We start from the raw sequence: 20,743 nt of genomic DNA, 5'->3' as shown, positions 1-20,743 counted from the left end.
CAGGCACGAAGGATCAGCTAACTCCTTCTTGGTGGCCGCAGCCACCACCATAGCATCAACAGAGACGCCTTGGTTAAAAATTCTTTGTCCTTAGGGGCAGTGATGAATTTTGATGGTCTCCTGGGGTGGGTTCCACTGAATCAGGAGCCGCCCAGGCCTTCTTTGCCACCACTTGCATAAGGGGTCAAAGGGAGGGACACCCAGGAGGTGGAAGGGCGAGAGCCAAACGCCTCAAGATACACTGATTCATCCTCTGAAGGGTTGAGGGCTGGCCAATTCCCCTCTGTTTTAAGATTTCGAGGATGTCTGCAAAGGAGACATCTTCAGAGGGAACGAGGGAACCTTCAGAATCCTCTAAATCAGTGTCAGAGGTGACAGACTCAGGGAAATCAATGTGCTTCCTCTTGCGCTGCCTCTTCCTAGGGGCTCTCCTACGGTCAGGAGGCCTCGAAGAGGAGGAAATCCCACTGGGGAAATTTGAGGAGCTGGCTCTCTACGGTCGGGGATGAGAGAGTGAGCAGAAATCACTGGAGGCACCGTGGAGGGAGGAGCAGAAGGAGCCGACTGTGGAGTTGAACCTGGTTCTAACACGCTCCTCATGACCTCGAAGGCACCCCTGTCAGGCAGAGCCGGAGGTCTCCACTCCGAAAAGCTGAAAACCTCCCCCGGCACCGACAGTGATGGCTCCGAGGCCGATGTCGGAGCCGAACTCACCAGCGCCGAAGCACCGAGAGGGAGAGCAGGGTCGGACAAGGGTCCGATGCCACTTGCCCCCTCGGAGCCGACAAGGGAAGTCCGACGCCGAGATTCTTCCAAGGAAGACATCGGAGCAGACGACGGCACCAAAGACTAAGGTATCAGTTCCGACGCCACCACAGTCTCGGGTCCGAGTCGCCCCGGCTCCGAACTCAAAAGAGTCAGAGGAGGAACATTTTGAGTAATGGGAATAGTCCTCGACTGTTGAGTCGGACTTTGAAGCATCTGGGCTAGTGCCGCGGACTTCAGAAGTCGACTCACTACTCTCTGAAGGTCATGATCCGATAGTCTGGAAGACCTAGAGGAGTGAGATCTATGGCTCCGTTCAGACAGCAAAGGTGATGCTGGAGCCAAATGAACGAAGCCGATAGATGGAGATCGGTACCTTTTTCTAGATGTCGGTTCCGACAACTTGATCGGAGCCGTCTCAGTTATGTCTTCCTCGGCTCCGGCCGGAGCCGAGGAAATAGTAGGGGCATGTGTTCGAGATTCATCGGCTCCGGCCAGAGCCGATGTTCAAACAGCCTTAGGACCCCCAGAAGACGGCTCAGATACTGGAGCCGAAGGTCTGGAAGGCTTAGAGGGTTACCCCAAGGATTGAGTTGAGGGACCCTCAGGCTTCGATAAGCCCCTTAGTATAAGTTTATTTTTTCGCTCCTGCAGGACTCTAGGGCTGAAGCCATGGCAAACAGCACATGAGTCCTGCAGGTGCAAAGGCCCCAGGCAGTATACACAAGAAGTGTGACCATCCGTCAGAGACATCTTCTGACAGCACGAGTCACACTTCTTGAAGCCTGAGACCTTCGATTCTTTGGACATGTCCAAGGAAAAGTCCAAGTGCAACCACAAACACACACACACACCGATTACACTTGTAAAATTTTAAAATTAAAAATTAGTAATTAACTTATAAATTAAATCCCTACAAAACACAGTCACTCCAACTACTAAGGAAGGGAGGGACTGGGCCTAAAGCCCAAGGGAATAAAATTAGGAAATTTAGGACGAAACTGGGGAAAAACTAACTATAAAGGGGAGTAAACTATTTAACTTTTAAAACTATGAAGAAAACACTAACTTAAAAGGGGTCTATCTAGTGATACAACTAAATATTTCAACTAACCTGGCGAGCCGGTTGAAAAAGCACCTCGATCGCGTAGCGGCAAACGAGATCTGAGGAGTTACCACCTAGCATTGTGGGATATAGGGGAGCCTCGAGCCGGTGGAACTAGCTCTCGAGCTTTTAGAGTGGCCGAGTCAGAGCCGAGGATCGGCTCCGAACCCATCCAGCAAGAATGAAGGTGAGATAGACAACTTAACATTAAAAAATTTTTAAGTGGAAAGAGAGAAAGGAAAGAGATAAAGGAGTAGCAGAAACTAAGCTGATTGGCCTTCTCAAATGTTCTTCCTGTACTGGGTAGAATGAGGTAATGACACTAGACTGGGAGGAGGGTCCCAGTTCAAATTTACACTAGGGGCGGGCAACTGCAAAGCCACCAACTATAAAAACACTATACCAACACGGAGGGAGGGTGGGAAACAAACTGCAGAAATGTTTCTTACAGCTTAAAAGCAGCAGTGAGCCTTTAAATGAAAGTTTTAAACAGCTAAAGTAGCCTCTAGAAAAAAGAGTTTAACTGCAACAAGTTATCAGAAACAAACAACCCAACAGATGCTTAATAAAAGTGGACAATTTCCAGTTAATATCTCACACACAGTGAAACTAGCTAGAAAAATACACAGTACACAAAGTGCTATAAATAACAAAGAAATAAAGAACAAAATAAACAAAAAACAGGATACTTAATGTTATATATTATAGCTCAGAGTTTCCTCAGTGTCACGAAGTTGCCTATGCACATCAAGGGTATGTAAAAGATATTCCCCCTCTATTTGAATGTTGAAGGAAGAAAACCGGCAGGTCAATAGATTGGTAAATTGAAAACCCAGAAATGACCTTGGGCAAAAAGGATGGGTCAGAAAGTACAGTTGTGTACACTTACCATAAATGTACATGTTCGAGTGTATTCACTGTTGCAGTCATTACATTTTGGTAATCTGCTGGCAGGTTGCCCTCAGTCGGCCTGAATTCCAAAGTCTTGGGTCCTGCGTCGGTTGCTGTCTCTTCTTCCATGACGTCAGGTCGTCAGGGGTATAAAATATGCAGCAGACGCCATTTTCTTTAGTTTTTCTTGCCCCCGATAAAAGGTAGCAAAAAAAAAAAAAATATATATATATATATATATATATATATATATATATATATATATATAATATATATATATAAGCATCAATATAAACTTTACCTTCATCTACAAGCAAATACACCACATAGGTTGTAGAAGATAGAGAAGGAAAGATAAACTACAGAATGACAGGGGGGTCGGGAGGGTAACCTGGACTGCAGCAGTGAATACACTTGAACATCTACATTTATGGTAAGTGTACACAACTGTACTCTGTTCTTCGTATTTCACTGTTGCAGTCATTACATTTGGGTATAATCCCAAAGCTATGGTTGGGAGGCTGGAGCTAAACAGCATTAGGAGCAGCTATCAGGCCCTGAAGAACTGCAGTGGCAAAGCCTGCCCTGGATTTGGAGTAGAGAGGCAAATGATAATGCTTTGTAAAGGTGTGAACAGAACTCCAAGTAGCAGCCTCTAGAATGTCTTTGGTTGGTACTCCCCTGAGAAAGGCTGCTGAAGTAGCTGCAGCTCTGGTGGAATGAGACCTAATGCCCTTGGGCATAGGTTTACCATGGTGTAAATAGTAGAAACGGCTGCACTGGCTTATCCACTTTAAAATTGTCTGCTTTGAAATAGCCTTGCCTTCTGATCCTGCAGCATATGTCACTAGTAATTGCTCACTTTCTCTTAGAGCTTTAGTCCTGCTAAAGTAGAATCATAGCTGTCTGTGTATGTCCAAGTAATGCAGAATTCGCTCCCCCTTGTTCTGCGGATTTGGATAAAAGGTTGGCAAATGAATTGTTTGGTTAAGAGCCACACTGGAAACCACCTTAGGCATAAAAGTAGGCTTTGTCCTCAGACACCCTGTCTGGGTAAAATATGATAAAAGGCTGTACAGCCATGAAAGCCTGTAGCTCTGAAACTCTTCTTGCTGAAGTAATCACTAGTAGCAGAGCTGTTTTCCATGATAAGAACTTTATATCAGAGGTAGCAGCTGGTTCAAATGGAGGCAGGGTGAGCTTTTCCAACACATAATTGAGGTCCCGTGCAGGCAATGGTGATCTTCTAGGGGGCCTTAAATATTTGGCTCCTCTAAGATACCGCTTTAGTAAAGGATGAGAAAAGATTGCTGGCTCTGTACTGTAATAAGCCGAAATGGCACAGGCGTGGATTTTAATTGAGGAGAAAGACAGGCCTTTGTCAAGCATCTCAGTTAAGTTTTGCAATATCTGAGGAATATTTGGTTCTGCTGCATCAGTTCCTTGTGCTTGATTGCAAGCACAGAATCTCTTCCATTTGTCAGCATAAGATTTTCTAGTACTAGGCCTTCTAGCCTCCAAAATGACATCCATCACAGCTTTACTGAGAGGTGTTGCTTGTATGAGTACATGATCAGCCATGCTGCCAGCTTCAGGGTCTGTAGTTGATTGTGCAGGATCTGATTGTTTTGCTGGGACAGTAGTTGTGGTCTTTGAGGCAAGGTCCAAGCTGGGTATTGAGACAAGTTCCTTAGGATTGGGTACCAGTATTGGCGGGGACAGTCCGGGGCAATTAGTATCATCTTTGGTTACTCTTGTCTGACTTTTAGGAGGACCTTGGGGAGAAGAGGCAGAGGAGGAAAGGCATAAACTGATAGGTTTTTTCAACTAAAGGATAGGGCGTCCACTTTCCATGCTTGTCTGTCATAAGTCCTTGTGCAGAATCTTTTCAATTGGTAATTTTGAGTTGAGGCAAATTGATCTATGTTTGGGCTCCCCCATTTCTCTGTTATCATGCTGAAGACTTGTGGATCCACTCATGAGGATCCATAAGGATTCTGCTTAAATTGTCTGACAGAGTGTTTTGTTTTCCTGGCAGGAACTGAGCTTGAAAATGTATTTGGTAGGTCAAAGCTGTGTTCCACAGTGCCATGGCTAATCTGCAAAGAGGGTATGAGTGTGTGCCCCCTTGCTTGTTTATATACCACATGACTGTGGTGTTGTCCGTCTTTATCAGTAGTTGTCCTGGATGAAGTAAGTCCTTGAAGGCTGTTAGGGCATTTTGAACAGCTAGCATCTCTTTCTGGTTGATATGTAGATGCATTTGTTTTGTTGCCCATATGCCCTGAATGCATCTTCCTGCCATGTGGGCCCTCCAGGCATAATCTGATGCGTCTGTTGTTGAGGTTTGGCTGGCAGGGGGTAGAGTGAAGGGCCGTCCCATGTTTTGGTGACATGCCTTTGCCCACCATAGAAACTTCTGTTGCAGGCAGGGAATGAGAGTTATCATTGTTTCCAGACTGTGAGAATGTTGACTCCATAAACTTTTTAGGTACCACTGAAGTTTCCTCATATGCAGTCTTGCATATGGAATCAGTAGAATGCAGGATACCATGAAGCCCAGGGCCTGCAGAATGTGTCTTGCAGAAGACTGGGTTTTTGTTGCCATCAGTTTGAAGTAAGTAGTCAGTTGCCTTTGCTTGTCTGGCGTGAGGTAATCCATCTGGGCAGTTGCATTCAAGCTTGCACCCAGGAATGTGATCTTTTGAGAGGGTACCACTTGTGATTTCTTTTCATTTACTGTGTACCCTAGGCATGTTAGAAGCCTTTTCACAAACGCCAGGTGTCGAAGAAGACTGTCCTTGTTCTCTGTTTGAATGAGACAGTCATCTAAGTAAGGATATATTTGTATACTTCTTTGTCTGCAAAATGCAATTACTGGTGCCAGGCACTTTGTAAAGACCCTGGGTGCAGTAGATAAGCCAAAGGGCAGTGCAGAGAATTGGTAATGCATTAAGCCAGCCTTGAATTTGAGGTATCTTCTGCACAATTGTCTTAATGGGACATGCAGGTATGCCTCTTTTAGGTCTAAAGTCACCAGCCAAGCATTCTTGTCCAGCATGGGCAGAAGCTGCTCCCAAGTCAGCATTTTGAATTTTGGAATGTCCAGGTATGTGTTCAAAATCGATAAATCCAGTACTGGCCGCCAGGCCTTGTCCTTTCTGGGTACCAAGAACAGTCTTGAGTAAAAACCTTGTCCTTTTTCCTGTTCTGGTACTGTCTGAATGGCCCCCATATCCATGAGGGACATAACCTGTTTCTGTACCTCTGCCCATTGATTTTTTTGGCAGATCTGGCCAACCATTTGCCATTGGCAGAGTGTGGAAATGGAATCTGTATCCCTGTGATACGATGTTTAGTACCCACTTGTCCTGGGTTATTAACTGCCAATTTTGAGCAAAAAATGCTAATTTTCCCCCTATGGGTGCTGCCAAAAGATAAGTGCTTGATGTAGGCAGAGGGAAGTCATTGGAATTGCTTTCCGTAGGTTTGTGCATTACCTCCTCCAGATTTGGAGGTGGAAGTGCCCATTGCTTTGACCTGTATGAATCTTGCACCTGGTATCTGGAACTCTTAGGGCATCTGGATTTGTCCCTTTGAGCTCTGTCTGACACAGGAAAGGACCAATTTCTTGTAGGTCAGTGTCTACTGAATCTTGGTGGCTGCCAGTCTAACAAGTTTGCATAAACTTAGCTTTGTCTTCCATTTTCTTTAAAACCTCTTCTGCCTTAATACCAAACAGAAAATCATGCTGTAAAGGTGCATCTAGCAATTTAGCTTTAACATGATCAGGCAAATTTTGTTCCTTTAACCAGGCATGCCTCCTAATCACAGATCCAGTAACTGCGGCCCTGCAGGAGGCCTCTAAGGAATCAAAACAACATTGCAAAGTATGCTTTCCAACTTGTTCAGCTGCATGCAATAATTCCTGCAATTCTTTATTTTCTGCACATTCTGAAATCAACATAATTTTCTGTTTCAGCAATCCCATAACATGTTGCCGGTACTTAAGCATATGAAATTGACAGTTTAAGGCCCTGATTGCCAAGGTTGCAGATGTATAAACCTTTTTTCCCCATCTGTCCAGTGCCCTTGAATCTCTGTCAGAGGGGGTAGGATTTTTTTGCTGTTGAGGCCTTAACTCCCTTTGGACCCTGTGAAATAGTTTCAGGATCCACAACAGGGTTTCTAAATAAAAATTTCTGAGAGTCAGGGACCCCGTAATATCTGTCAGGCTTACTGGGAGCCGGAGGTAAGGAGTCAGGGGTCAAGCTTGACTCCGAAAACACATCATCCACAATGTCTAAGACAGGGGAAATGGCTAAAGGACTGTGCTGAGGGAGAAGAAGGAAACCCCTGAGCCTCTTTTTTGATTCTGAGAAGTCTTAACTCTCTCCCATTGAAAATGCTCCCTCAAAGTATGCAAGGTTTCTCCAAATTAATAATCCTCAGGAGGAGATGCAGATGGAATAGACTCCTCAGCATCAGAATCCTCATAGGAAGGTATAAATTCCTGATCAGAAGAGGAATCAGAAGAAATAGAAACCTGATCTGAAGATTCATAATCAGTGCCTTGCCTAGGCCTCTTATCTGGAGGGGGATGGGTACTCCTGATCAAGGTAATAAGGTCTTCAGCCATTTTGATCATCCGTTTTTTAGGCATAGATGCCTGTGCACGTGGCTCATGTGTCATTTTTTTAGTTTTAGAAGTTGCTTTTGACTTTGGTTTTGCAGCGGTCATCGGTTTGATATAGAAATGTTGAGGTCTGAATACACCATCAGAAGCCGGTGCCTGCTCAGTGGCTCTGGACCCATCCAAGGGAGATACATCCGTCGGTCCAATACCTAGAGTATCTTGCGGCATGCCGGACTCCACATGGGTGTCGGTAGAAGCCTGTGACTCGAAGGTAGCGGGTATCAGGGGCTGCAAAAGCATCTCACTGAGTACCGGCGAACCGGCGACTGGCGTAGGAGAAGCTTCGTCGTCGGTTTTGGATCTCGACTGCCTTTCTCTGTCCTTTTCTATGCGTTTTTTATGTACTCCGGTAGTTGGACTGCTATCCAATGACATTTCTGGGTAGTTAAATCTGTTTCCAAAATACTTTGATGCAAAAATATACCGACGCTTAATAGTGTGTTGGTTAAATCTAGCACAAAACCGACAGCCAGGCAACGTTGTGATCAGGGCCTAGGCAAGGAATACAGTATAAATGGAAGTCCTTATGAGGTATTTACTTCCCACAAGTAATACAATTATTAATTTTTTCCGACATCGGTAAAAAGCAAGAAAAATGTTTCCCCAACGGGGTACTTAGACTTCGGTTCTGAAACTCAAACTCGAATATTTCAGTAGTCGGCCGACCGGCACTTGCAAAATGCTTCTGCTTTGGGCACCTCGCGGCAAGAAAGACTAAAGAAAATGGCGTTGGCTGCATGTTTTATACTCCTGACGACCTGCCGTCATGGAAGAAGAGACAACAACCGACGCAGGACCCAAGACTTTGGAATTCAGGCCAACTGAGGGCAACCTGCCAGCAGATTACCCAAATGTAATGACTGCAACAGTGAAACACGAAGAACATTGTAGGGACACTCATACCCTGTGGAAAATCCAGTAAGGTCTCTTGACGCTCAAGGCCTGCAACTCAGATACTTTTCTCACTGAGGTAAGGGCTACTAGAAGTAGAGTCTTCCAAGACAAATTTATATCACATGAATCAGAAGGTTCGAAAGGAGGTCTTGTTAACAACTGAAGCACCAAAGTCAAGTCCCAAGGCTCTATGGGGGCTTGACAGGAAGTTTAACATGTAACACTCCTTTAAAGAAGGTTTTGCACAGACGGTCTGACATAGGTTCATAGGCTATCGGTCCTAAGGCCTATACAAGCCTAGCCATAACAATTTCCTGAATATTTCTTCCCACAATATTTACTTCCCTAGATCCCTGTCTAGCTGGGCAACCGACATGCTCCCTGGGGTGAATTTTCTATCTCCCATCCAATCGTCAAGGTTCCTTTGGAAGAGGGCCAAGGAGGCGCTCTGCTTGACATGTATGGGGAGTCTCTGTGTCAGGAACCTCTCTCTCCACCATGTTTTGTTCATTGTGATGACAATAACATAAGAATTATCAAATCCATTGTGAAAATTTGCAATAGCTGCTAAATGTACAGCAATTGTCGATGCTGAAGATCCTGCATCGAGAAGGAAAGTCAGGTATTGCAGGATCTTCTGAATAAACATAGAGAAAGGGTCTAAGTCATGATCTTTGGCCCATGTAGAGAACCTAGCCCACTTACTAGAATAAATTTTTCTGGTGGAAGGTTTGTGTGAAGCCAGAAGAATCTCACAGACAGGAGATGAAATATCAGGTAGCCTGGCAATCATCAGAAGTGGAGAAACCAAGCTGTGAGCTTGAGGCTGTGAAGACTGGGGTGAATCAGTCCCTGAGGGTGAGATGGCAGACCTTGGGATTGATCCAGGATCCACGGGCTGTGAATCATATGAGGCCATAGGAAAGGGAACCAGACTTGACTGGGCCAATAAGGGGCAATGAAGATCACTTTGCCTCTCAACCTTTGAGCTTTCTGGAGTAATTTTGGGATGAGGGGGAACGAGGGACAGGCATGCGTCAGAGCATCCCTCAGTGACTCCCCCTGAGGGGGTATCAGGGCAAAGTAGCTTCTGCATTTGTTGTTTAGAGGGGAAGCAAGGCCTGCCCCAATGGCGGAAGATCTGAACCGCTATTATAGGACTGATGGACCACTCATGAGGCATCAGGATGTTCCTGCTCAGATTGTCTGCAATAAGGGTGAACTCCTGGGAATGTGCATTGCTATAAGATACCGGTTGAAAGCTATTGCCCAGTGCCAAATTCTCATGGTTTCCCAACACAGGGGGTAAAACCTGGTTCTGCCTTGTTTGTTTATATACCAGACGACTGACATGTTGTCCGACTGAATTGTGGTGGTCCCGGAAGGGAGGGATGTATGGAATGGTTGCAACGCTAACAGAACTGCCCTCAATTCCAGGACATTTATGTGCAAATTGGCCTCCATGAGGGACCAGGTGCCTTGAACCGTCTTTCCCTGGAAATGTCCCCTAGCAGGGAAGCGTCTCACATGGCCCTGTGCTGGAGAAGGCAGAACGGTCGAGACCAAAGATTTGATTCTTGCTTCGTCCACCAAAGCATTTTTTTCTTGCAAAGATTTGTAAGGAGTATGAAATGGTTGTGAGGATGGGTTAAGATAGACTATTATGAAGAAAGGAGCCACTGTACTAGTCTCATGTGCAACCTTACCAGTGGAACTAAGGTAATGGTTGCTGCCATAGATCCCAGTAATTGTAGTACAAGGCGTGCTAGTACAAAAGTCTGTTGAAGGAGGACTTGAATTTGGCTTCTTATGTTTTAAGAGCCTGTGAGGAGGAAGGGAAACTTGGCAGGTTGTCGTGTCCAAGATCGCTTCAATAAATTCCAGTGTGACATTTGAGATTTTTCCTTGTTGATCGTAATCCCTAAGCGAAGAACAAGGCCTTGAGTGTAAGAGATGCTGTGGATGAGAAGATTTCTGGTCGTGGCGGTAAGGAGCCAATCGTCCAGATACGGAAACACCTGTAATCCTTATAGTCGAAGATGAGCTACTACAACTGCCATACATTTGGTGAATACTCTGGGGGGGGGGGGTCGAGAGACCGAATGGCAGTACCCTGAACTGGTAGTGACTGGCTCCCAGCCGGAAGCGGAGAAATCTCCAGGAGTGCTTGTCCATCGTTTTGTGGTAATATGCATCCTGGAGCTCTACAGAGCACATCCAGGTGTCCTTCCCTAGAAAGGGGAGGATGGACTGTACTGTGACCATCCAGAATTTTTGAGATTTTATGTAAGCTGAGATCCAGGACTGGTCTCCAGTCCCCTGTCTTTGTCGGCACTAAAAAGAACCTAGAGTAAAATCAAGATTCTCTCTGGTCTGGTGGGACTGGCTGGATGACTCTTTCTTAGTATCTTTTCAATTTCTAAGGCTGCTACCTCCCTTTGACTGGGTGGAACATCGGGGATTCATTTAACTTGTCTGGGAGTAAGATCGAATGGAATATTGTAGCCTCTGGATGTTATTTTCTGCACTCAGGCATCGGTAGTGATAAGTTGCCAGGCTTGTAGGTGCAGGGAAAAATGACCCCCTACTGCTTCCAAAGGAAAGCAATCAGGCCGCTGTTCAGGAGCGCTGGTAGGGTCAGCTAGAGAAGGAATCTCTAGCACCCTGGCTGCACGGACCCCCTCTCCCCCAAAAGGGGAGTCTTCCAGATGAGTTGCCCCCTCTGCCCCAGGGGGATTGCTTACCACGAGTGTCACGAAAAGATACTTGGGACTTCTTGAACCACAATTTTCCTCCCCTCTGGTTCCTGGAATAGGATGTCTGGGGGGGTGGAAAAACGTATGCCCACAGCAGACAAGGTCTTTCCATCTTTCTCACTTCGTGACAGTGTCTCTTACTGTGGGACCAAAAAGGGAAGATACATCAACAGGCGCATTGATGAAGGAAGATTTAAAGGGGCCTGCGAAATCACACAAACGCATCCAAGCAAGCCGTCTCATGACGGCATCTGATGTGGCTGCTCGAGCTGCCCCCTCGGAGGTGTGAGATATCAAGCACATAGAGGAGTTCGAGATAGATTCCAGGGTAGCCAACTGCAAGGCAACATTGTCATGCACCTCATCAGGCAGTACCCCCACCAATGAGGTAGACATTTCTAAAATTAGGTCTCTTTGGAGGCGAATGAAATGTGCCAGATAGTTCAGCGATCGAATGACAAAGGTCGCTGAAGCATAGGTCCGCTTCCCCAGCCTGTCCCATAGCCCGAGACTCTGAACAGTGGAACTATCTTCTGCCAGTTCCCTCTTGGTGGCCACCGCCATGACCTTGGAATCAACTGCCAACTGTTTGGACCAATTTGGCTGGTCTTCTGGGGTAGACAGAATTTTGTCTGGCCTCCGGGGGACTGGTTCTGCATTGTCTGGGGCCTTCCAGGCATGCTGTACAATCAGTTTTACAAGCTCATCTGCAGGTGGAGTCACCCAGGAAGTAGATGGCCGACCACGGAAAGCCTGCAAGAACACAGACTCCTCCGAAGGGTTAGAAGACTTTCAGTCTCCTCTCTGCTTGAGGATCTCAAGAATGTCTCCAAATGAGACGTCTTCCAGGGGAGACTGCGTGGGGACCCTTCTCCCTCATCGCAATCGGTGTCCTCAGTGATAGATTCCTCAGGGGAATCAAGGTGGCTCCTCTTGCACCATTTCTTCCGGGGTGGCTCCCCAGTGGGATCTTCTAAGGAGGACTTCGGAGAAAGGGTTCCCTTCAAGGGCAGGTCTTGCGGCTCCCGTGCTCGGGGGGGTTGGGGCAGCTGCATATTAGAGGGGGGTTCTGGTGTTGATGCCATTGGTGCTGATTGCGAGCCTGTTGAGGCAAGGACCCTCTCCATCACCTGGAAGGCAGGCCCGCTCGAGGAGGGATGGGAGCCCTGAACCAAGAAAGACATCAGAACCGGGGTCACATCCCTCCCTGAGGAGATTGGCTCCAGGTGAGGAGCTCTGAGAGGACTGGTAGCTGTCGGTGGAGCCATGGCCATAGACTGTGCCAGCGTAAAAATAGGCGCCGAACTAGGAACCATGGTGCCGACAGCCCAATCACTGCTCTGAGTGTGCACCAGATCCAATGGAGCCGTTGAGCCAAGAGTAATCTGTGTCGACAGGGAAACGTCTGCAGTCAAAGCAGACAGTATGCACCGGGGTGGTCATTGATGCCGACGTCTCCGGGGCCTGGGAAGAGGCCGGAGGATATACTGGTGAGTATGCCTTGAAAGATTCCATTCCAAAGGGGACAGAAGACCTAGCTGGGGTGGGCAGTCCTCTAGCTGCCAGAAGCTGGTCCACAACCCTCACTACATCTTGTTCTGAAAGGCTCCTGGTGGATCTGTAGGAGGTTGCTGAAAGAAAATCAGGTCTTTCAAGAAAGGGGCTAAATGGATGCCCCGAAAAAGGGTCGCAAGTTGGAGAATATCTGGTTCTGGGAAGGTGTTCAACTTTTGGAACAGATGGGGTCATAGTCTGTGGAGCCGTGTAAGCTATCTGCCCAGTGGCCGGGGATGGTGCCGATGTAGGTACGGTAGTTAAAGCCGGTGTCAAGACCAAGGACGGCACTGAGGGGAATGGTGCCAAAGCAATTAGAGGTGGCACCGAGGGGGAAGACAGAGCCTGGTGCCAAGGTTGTCTGCACCGAAGGCACCAGAGAAGCTCGGTGTCGACTCAGTTCCGAAACGGACGGAGATGTAGAAACTGAGTGACTCCGTTTCTTCTTTGTGTTTCTTAGTCTTAAGAGGTGGTGATACCTCCGTCCCAGAGAGCCTCCGAAAAAGGATCTTATCATCATCCCTTTAATATCAACTTGTTTTTATGCTTAGCCAAAGTACGATTGCTGAAGCTGGAACAGATATCACACGAAGCATTAACATGGTCAAAGCCCAAACAATAAATGCACCAAGCGTGACTGTCTGAGTTGGGCATCTTACACCCACATTTATCAGACTGCTTAAAACCCAATTTAGCTTTTTCAGACATAGTGACAAACTCCACACTAGTCCAGCGACAAGGTAAAACAGTCAACAAAAACAACAGCAGCGAAGTTAATGTTTTTTTTTGTTTTTTTTTAATACAGATAGAAAGAAAAGAAGAGTACCAACCATGGTACTTAGAAATACCACAAGTGGTAGGAAAGAGGGCCTACCTAAGGTAGGAGAGATGGACAGTACCAATGATGGTATAAAAGGAACTACCAAAGGTAGAGGTTAGGGAACAGAACAAGGTAGAGTAGTCTATAGACGAAAGATGAAAAATAACAAAAAACTGACTAAAAGATAAGGTACTGATAGGAATTTACACAAAAACTCTACACTTAGCTTTGAGAGAGAAGGCTTGCCATGTCTGAAGAAGAACGCGGCAAACAAGATCTGAAGAGACTATGAGAGGGGCATTATGGGTAGGTCTTAGCTTTGAGTTTTTGGCTGGCACGAGCTTGGAAACGGCCGTGTCGGTTCCGAGAATGGAACCAAAGTCCTAAGAGTAAGGAATGAATAAAGATTTATATCAGATCTGACATTTGCAGTGAGACAGACAGTTGAGAAGACTCTAGAGATGAGGAATGAGTTCAATTGGGCACTTTTAGACTTGGAAAAAGCATATGAAAAAAGTCCCAGGAAAGCTGATTTCCCATAAATACTGGTTAAAACTAGTGCAGGCTATGTACAAAGACCCAATGACTCAAGTACAAACAGTGTTCAAACAACCAGAGTGATTCTCGGTGGGAATGGGTGTGCATCACGGTTCAGCTCTGAGCCCAGTGCTGCTCATACTGGTGATGGACTATATTAACAAACAGGTCTGAGGGAGGAAATCAACAAAATTGTTATATGCAGAAGATGTAGCATTACAGGCAGACTCCGAGTGATAACTTCAGCAAAGGATAAGGGAATGGAATGCAAAACAGAAGGCACATGAGATGAAACTGAGTACAGATAAGACAGTTGTAAAGGTAGCAAAAGGAGGAAATCAGAAGAAGAACAGATTACAGGGGTTTGGGCACATGTAGAAAAGTAGAAGACAATCTAGTAAAGAAGATATGGGACAGACAGGAATATGCCAAGAGGAAATAAGGGGATGTAGCAAAGATATGGATGAACTTTATGAGAGAAGACCTGCGACAGTCAGGTATGACTGTTGAAGGTAGGAGAGTGGCAACGAATCAAGAGAGAAGGCAACAGTTGATATGACACCCAGATGTCAGATAGAAAATGGGAAAAAAGGTGTTGGGGGGGGTGCTGATGAAGATGATCAGAAAGTCGAGGTTTGTAACACATGAAAGGGATACCCGACACCTACAAAAAGACTCTACCCAGAAAAGTCATCCAAATAAGGAAATGTACGAAAAAATACCCATGCAGCTGTAGATAACTCAAACGATAATGCAGGCAACTGATAACGTGATCCAGCCACAGATAATCTTGAGGAAAAGCTTTGAACTTTGAGGTAATCGAAGAGATAAGCATCTTTTTAAGCCTAGCATTACCATGAAACCTAAAACCAGAATGACAGGCAACATACTTTTGTAGGGTTAACATCTTGAACTTTGGTGCTTTCACACACAAGTTGAGAAAGGATAAGTCAAGAACTGGTCTCCACTAAGAATCTTTCATTGGTACAAGAAACGTTCTGCAACAGAATTCTTCTCCCCTCTGGCTTTAGGACACTGGCACTAGGATTCCCCAAATAAAGCATGTATTGGGGAACCTGAAGGAAAAATTGTTTGATTTAGAGGATGACTGGGGATTCCCAGAAAAGGAGGCATCTCTACTCAGTGCCAATTGTAACTCTCCTGAACTACTCTCAGAACTCATTTGTCTGAAAAGCTCCCTCATCAAATTAAACAAACAGACAATTCAGGGATTAATTAAGTCAACCAAAGCCAAATCTGGGGTAAAAGTAGCCTTTTAAACTAAGGACAACCACAAGATATTCTTCAGCTATGTCCAAAACCTCAAAGGTAATACAAAAAATTGTGCAGAACTAATCATAAATGGAGCCACCTATAATGAGTAGGAGGATATAGCAAATCTACTGGCAAATAATTTCAGCTCAAGTTTTACCTTGCATTTTCTCCCAAACATCTCTCAAGAAATACCCGCAACAATTGCCCCACACAATTACCACTAGGGACCAAGTTCTCAATGCACTCTTCATGGCTAAAAATACTACTTTGACAGGACCTTATAATATCCCAGGATACCTCCTTAATAGCATGAAACATGACCTATCGATTCCACTAAAAGCAGTATTCAGTTGCAGACTCCAAACATACTTTATAGGAAATTAGTGGAGTACTGCACATCAGCTAGCTCTCTCCCTATACCAGTCATGCTGCCAACATTCAAAGTTCCTACACTCACTACCACACTCCTAACCTTTCTCCTCTCTTCCTGCCTTCGGGCATGCCTTCCCCCTCTTCTTCTCCTCCTTCGGCCAACAGTAGCCCAATTTCCGCCAGCACCCTGTCGGCTAACAGTAATGGTGCCGGTCGTTGTTAACCCGGGCCTCGACCGATCCGGTATCATGGTGTGGATGGGAGGAGAAATGGGTAGGGGTTATCATGAAGGAACAGTATACCAAGAGTGATTTGGAGGTGAAAAGAGTGTCAGCAAGAGTGATGTTTATGAAGCTGGAAATTGATGGTATAATGACGAATGTTATTAGTGCATATGCTCCGCAAGTTGGGTGTGCGTTGATTGAGAAAGAAAAATTTTGGAGTGAGTTGGATGAAGTGGTGATGACTGTACCCAAGGGTGAGAGGGTGGTGATCGGACCAGATTTCAATGGGCATGTTGGTGAAGGGAACAGAGGGGATGAGGAAGTGATGGGTAGGCATGGTGTTAAGAAAAGGAATGCAGAAGGTCAGATGGTAGTGGATTTTGCAAAAAGGATGGACATGGCTGTGGTGAATACATATTTTAACAAGAGGGAGGAGCATAGGGTGACATACAAGAGTGAAGGAAGATACACACAGGTGGATTATATCTTGTGTAGTAGGGCCAGTTGGAAGGAGATTGGAGACTGTAAAGTGGTGGCCGGAGAAAGTGTAGTTAGGCAGCATAGGATGGTGGTTTGTAGGATGACATTGTGGTGAATACATATTTTAATAGAGGGAGGGGCATAGGGCGACATACAAGAGTGGAGTGAGTTGCACGCAGGTGGATTATATATTATGCAGGAGGGCCACTTTGAAGGAGATTAGAGACTGTAAAGTGGTGAAGGGGAAAAGTGTAGTTAGGTAGCATAGAATGGTGGTCTGTAGAATGACATTTGTGATCAAGAAGAGGTGGAGGAGTGTGAGAGCAGCACCAAGGATCAAATGGTGGAAATTGAAAAAGGGTGATCGTGAGGTGGAATTCAGAGAAGAGTTAAGACAGGCACTGGGTGGCAGTGAAGTGTTACCGAATAGCTGGGTAACTACAGCAGAGCTAGTAAGGGAGACTGCTAGAAAGGTGCTTAGTGTGACATCTGGACAGAGGAAGGAGGACAAGGAGACCTGGTGCTGGAATGAGGAAGTACAGGAGAGTATACAGAGAAAGAGGTTGGCGGAGAAGAAGTGGGATTGTCAGAGAGATGAAGAAAGTAGACAGGAGTATAAGAAGATGAGGTGCATGGTAAAGAGAGGTGGCAAAGGCTAAGGATAAGGTGTATAGAGAGTTGTATGAATGGTTGGACACTAAGGAGGGAGAAAAGGACCTGCACCAACTGGCTAAACAAAGGGACCGAGCTAGGAAAGATGTGCAGCAGGTAAGGGTGATAAAGGATAATGAGGGAAACGTACTCACTAGCGAGGAGAATGTGTTGAACAGCTGGAAGGAGTACTCTGAGGGGCTGATGAATTAAGAGAGAGAGAGAGAAGGCTGGATGATGTGGGTATAGTGAATCAGGAAGTGCAATGGATTAGCAAGGCGGAAGTAAGGATAGCTATGAAGAGGATGAAGAATGGAAAGGCTGTTGGTCCAGATGACATACCTGTGGAAGGTTGGAGGCTTTTAGGAGAAATGTCAGTGGAATTTTTAACCAGATTGTTTAATGAAATCTTGGAAAGTGAGAGGATGCCTGAGGAGTGGAAAAAAAGTGTTTTGGTACCGATTTTTAAGAATAAGGGTGATGTGCAGAGCTGTACTAACTGCATAGGGATAAAACTGATCAGTCACTGCATGAAATTATGGGAAAGAGTAGTGGAAGCTAGGTTAAGAAGGGAGGTAATGATTAGTGATCAGCAGTATGGTTTCATGCCAGGAAAGAGCACTACAGATGCGATGTTTGCTCTGAGAGTGTTGATGGAGAAGTACAGAGAAGGTCAAGAGGAGTTGCATTGCGTCTTTGTGGACTTAGAGAAAGTATATGACAGGGTGCCTAGAGAGGAGCTGTGGTATTGTATGAGGAAGTCGGGAGTGGCTGGGAAGTATGTAAGAGTGGTACAGGATATGTACGAGAGTAGTGTGACAGTGGTGAGATCTGCAGTGGGAGTGACAGATGCGTTTAAGGTGGAGGTGGGATTACATCAAGGATCAGCTCTGAGCCTTCTCTTATTTGCACTGGTGATGGACAGTTTGACAGACGAGATCAGACAGGAGTCCCCGTGGACTATGATGTTTGCAGATGACATTGTGATATGGAGTGAGAGTAGGATCAAGTATGAAGTATCAAGGAAAATATGATTATACACAATACACTTTCAGTCAGTTTGTCTTTTAGATGCAAGTCGTTTTATTTACAAAATGTTCTGACAAAAGTAATGATTATACCTATCTTGCCAGCATGAGGCACCCAAAAACACAGCCATCGATAATGCCAACTCTGCCTTGTCCATCTGACAGCCTTGTTCAGAGCTTGCCACTAAAGTCAAGCTGTGGGCATGTGTGTGCCATGGCTCACATGGGTCAAGGAGCAGTAAGTTCACCAATAAATACAAATCATCAGAATCCATTATTTTTTCATTACAGATGACTGGGGATATTGTACCTGTTTTTTGTTTTCCTCATGGTCTATCCCAGGTCGAAGCACCAGTGCCGGCCTGTAACTGGTAGTGAATCCTGGACAGGAGCCGGCGGGGTAGGGCTCTCTGAGCAGTCTGTCACAGACCTGTCAAACAGAAGTATTGTTCTGAATCCAGTAACCCATCATTACTTACAGTACGTAAAATGCACAGTGTTTACATCACATTACTCACAGTACTTAAAAAGCAGAATGTTTACATCACATTAATCCCAGTACTTAAAATGCAGAACGTTTACATCACGTTACTCACAGTACTTAAAATGCAGAGTTTGCATCACATTACTCACAGTACTTAAAATGTACAGTGCTTACATCAAATCATACTACCATGTATTCTCTCTCAAGTCTTGCCAAGACACTTTTAACTCAGCTTTCCATTAGTAAAACATTTACTTACTTGTTAAAGCGTAGTTCACACTTCTGATTCAATTGCAGGAAATGTTTATTTAACTTTACTACATTCTTCTAACACTTTCAAAATTCTGAGCAGATCTTGCAACAACAAATCCTGTTTCAAGAATCCTGATATACCAAACAAGGAGGTGTTCCCTGCTGTTGTACTAATATTTCTCTTTTAGAAAAAAATATAAATATTGATGGACATGCCTAAATCATCACCAATGCACTTGAAATAAAAATTAAAAAATAATAATCATTGCAGATGTTTTTAATATTTTATTTTTATTTATTTATTTACATTTGTTGACCGGGAAAATCAGACTGGACACAGATTCTTTTTCGGCGGTGGCCCGGGGAGAAAAGCTCTACAATAAAAACAGCAAATAAAAAATAAAACAACAATAAAAAAAAAACAATTAATTACATGTTACAAGAAGTATAGGTAGGTTTCGTTTAACAATAGTAATAAACAGTTCTAGTTAAAAAAATGGAACTAAGTATTTAATGTTACAACAGTTATATCACTGGTGCCATAAAGACTAGTAAGTATTTTAATTGCTGAGCTAGCAAGGTTTACCCTTGAATAACAGTGGTTAAGACTACAGCTGAGATATAGGTTTACAAGCAAAGTATTTGACTGCAATCTGAGGTATTTAGAGGGTGGGAGAAAGGGATCAGAGAGGTTGGAGTAGTGATGTTAGAGAGGTTTGTTACAGAGGCATGCCCAGTGCTCTTTTAGATGAGATTTTAGTGCAGATTTGAAGTTAGTGTGTGATGACACAGAAGTTATAGCGTGAGGAAGGATATTCCATAATTTTGCTATGGAGCAGGACAAGAGAACTTCTCCAGCAGAGTTCTTGGTTCTAGTTACCTGTAATTGATTTTTGTAGCTGGAGCACAGTGGTCTGGTGGTATGAAGGGTTGGAGTAGATTTTGGAGGGTGAGGACCTTTAGAGGATGATTTAGTAGTTTGTGGGCAAGTGAGAGTTGGTACCATTGAAGGAGGTGAGAGAGTTCTAGCCAGCCTAGTTCAGTAAGTGAGGTGCAGTGGTGGCTATGGTAGTTTGCGGCAGTTTGCTATTTTATTGTAGCAAGACTCAAGTTTACCTAACTCACTTTGGCATAGGTTGGTAAAGATTAGAGAGGCGTAGAGCAGAGTGGAGATAAGGTGGCTATTTGCAACTGAAATCTTGGCTGATTTGGTGAAGAATTGCTTATTTCTGTATAAAGCTCCTAGTTTTTTCTGTACTTTTTTATTGTTAATGAGATGTGGATGTCGAACTTGAGGTTATTGTCAATTTCAACTCCAAGTTGTTTCGTGTGGTCAGTTGGGGGGGGGGATAATGGTGCTTGGTGTTTGGTGGGTTGGAAGATGAGTTTTGTTTTGTTTGGGTTAAGTATTAATTGTGCATCTGAAAGCCAAGTTTCAACTACGGAAAAGGCTTCCTGGGTGGTCTTTTGAAGTTCAAGTAGGGAGTGGGATGAGCAGAAGATGGTGGAATCACCTGCATAATGTATGAGAGTGGCCTGTTGGGTAGCAGAGGCTAGATTATTAGTGAATATGGAGAAGAGTAAGGATCCAAGGATGGATCCTTGAGGAAAAACCTATTGAGACAGGGAGTTGGGGGGGTATATCTTTTTGCCAAAAAATGGATTGATGGCGATCAGTGAGGTAGCTCTGGAACCAGTTTATGGCAGATTGAGAGAAGGATAGAGTATTGAGGACAGTGATGAGTTGTTTATGAGAGACCATGTCGAATGCTTTAGATAGGTCTAGGAAAGTTGCAGATGTGAAATAAAAAGAAGTTATGTCTTACCATAATGTTCTATCTGTATTGTTGATCCTTGTTCAGTCATTACGTATGGGTATCGGTTCCGACCTCGGAACCGAGCCGGCCATCTTCCAAGCTCGCGTCAGCTACAAACTCTTGAGCTAAACACTTACCCATA

General features: G+C 44.9%; 1 protein-coding gene across 3 annotated transcripts in view; it reads right to left on the bottom strand.

The window, feature by feature from the left end:
- The window catches only part of CCDC15 (coiled-coil domain containing 15), a gene marked incomplete at its 5' end in the record, with an annotated part of 496,241 nt that overhangs the window by 419,556 nt on the left and 55,942 nt on the right, over nt 1-20,743 (bottom strand). For all 3 annotated transcript variants that reach the window (XM_044081199.1, XM_044081200.1, XM_044081201.1), the window contains 1 exon segment: nt 18,359-18,478. In XM_044081199.1, the coding sequence (XP_043937134.1) occupies nt 18,359-18,478 (120 nt within the window).

This window comes from Protopterus annectens, chromosome 8.part0 (assembly GCF_019279795.1).
Source record: "Protopterus annectens isolate FY-2018-M chromosome 8.part0, PAN1.0, whole genome shotgun sequence".
NCBI lineage: Eukaryota > Metazoa > Chordata > Ceratodontiformes > Protopteridae > Protopterus > Protopterus annectens.
Note: the sequence above shows the minus strand (reverse complement) of the source record. Positions and strands in the feature narration are given on the sequence as shown.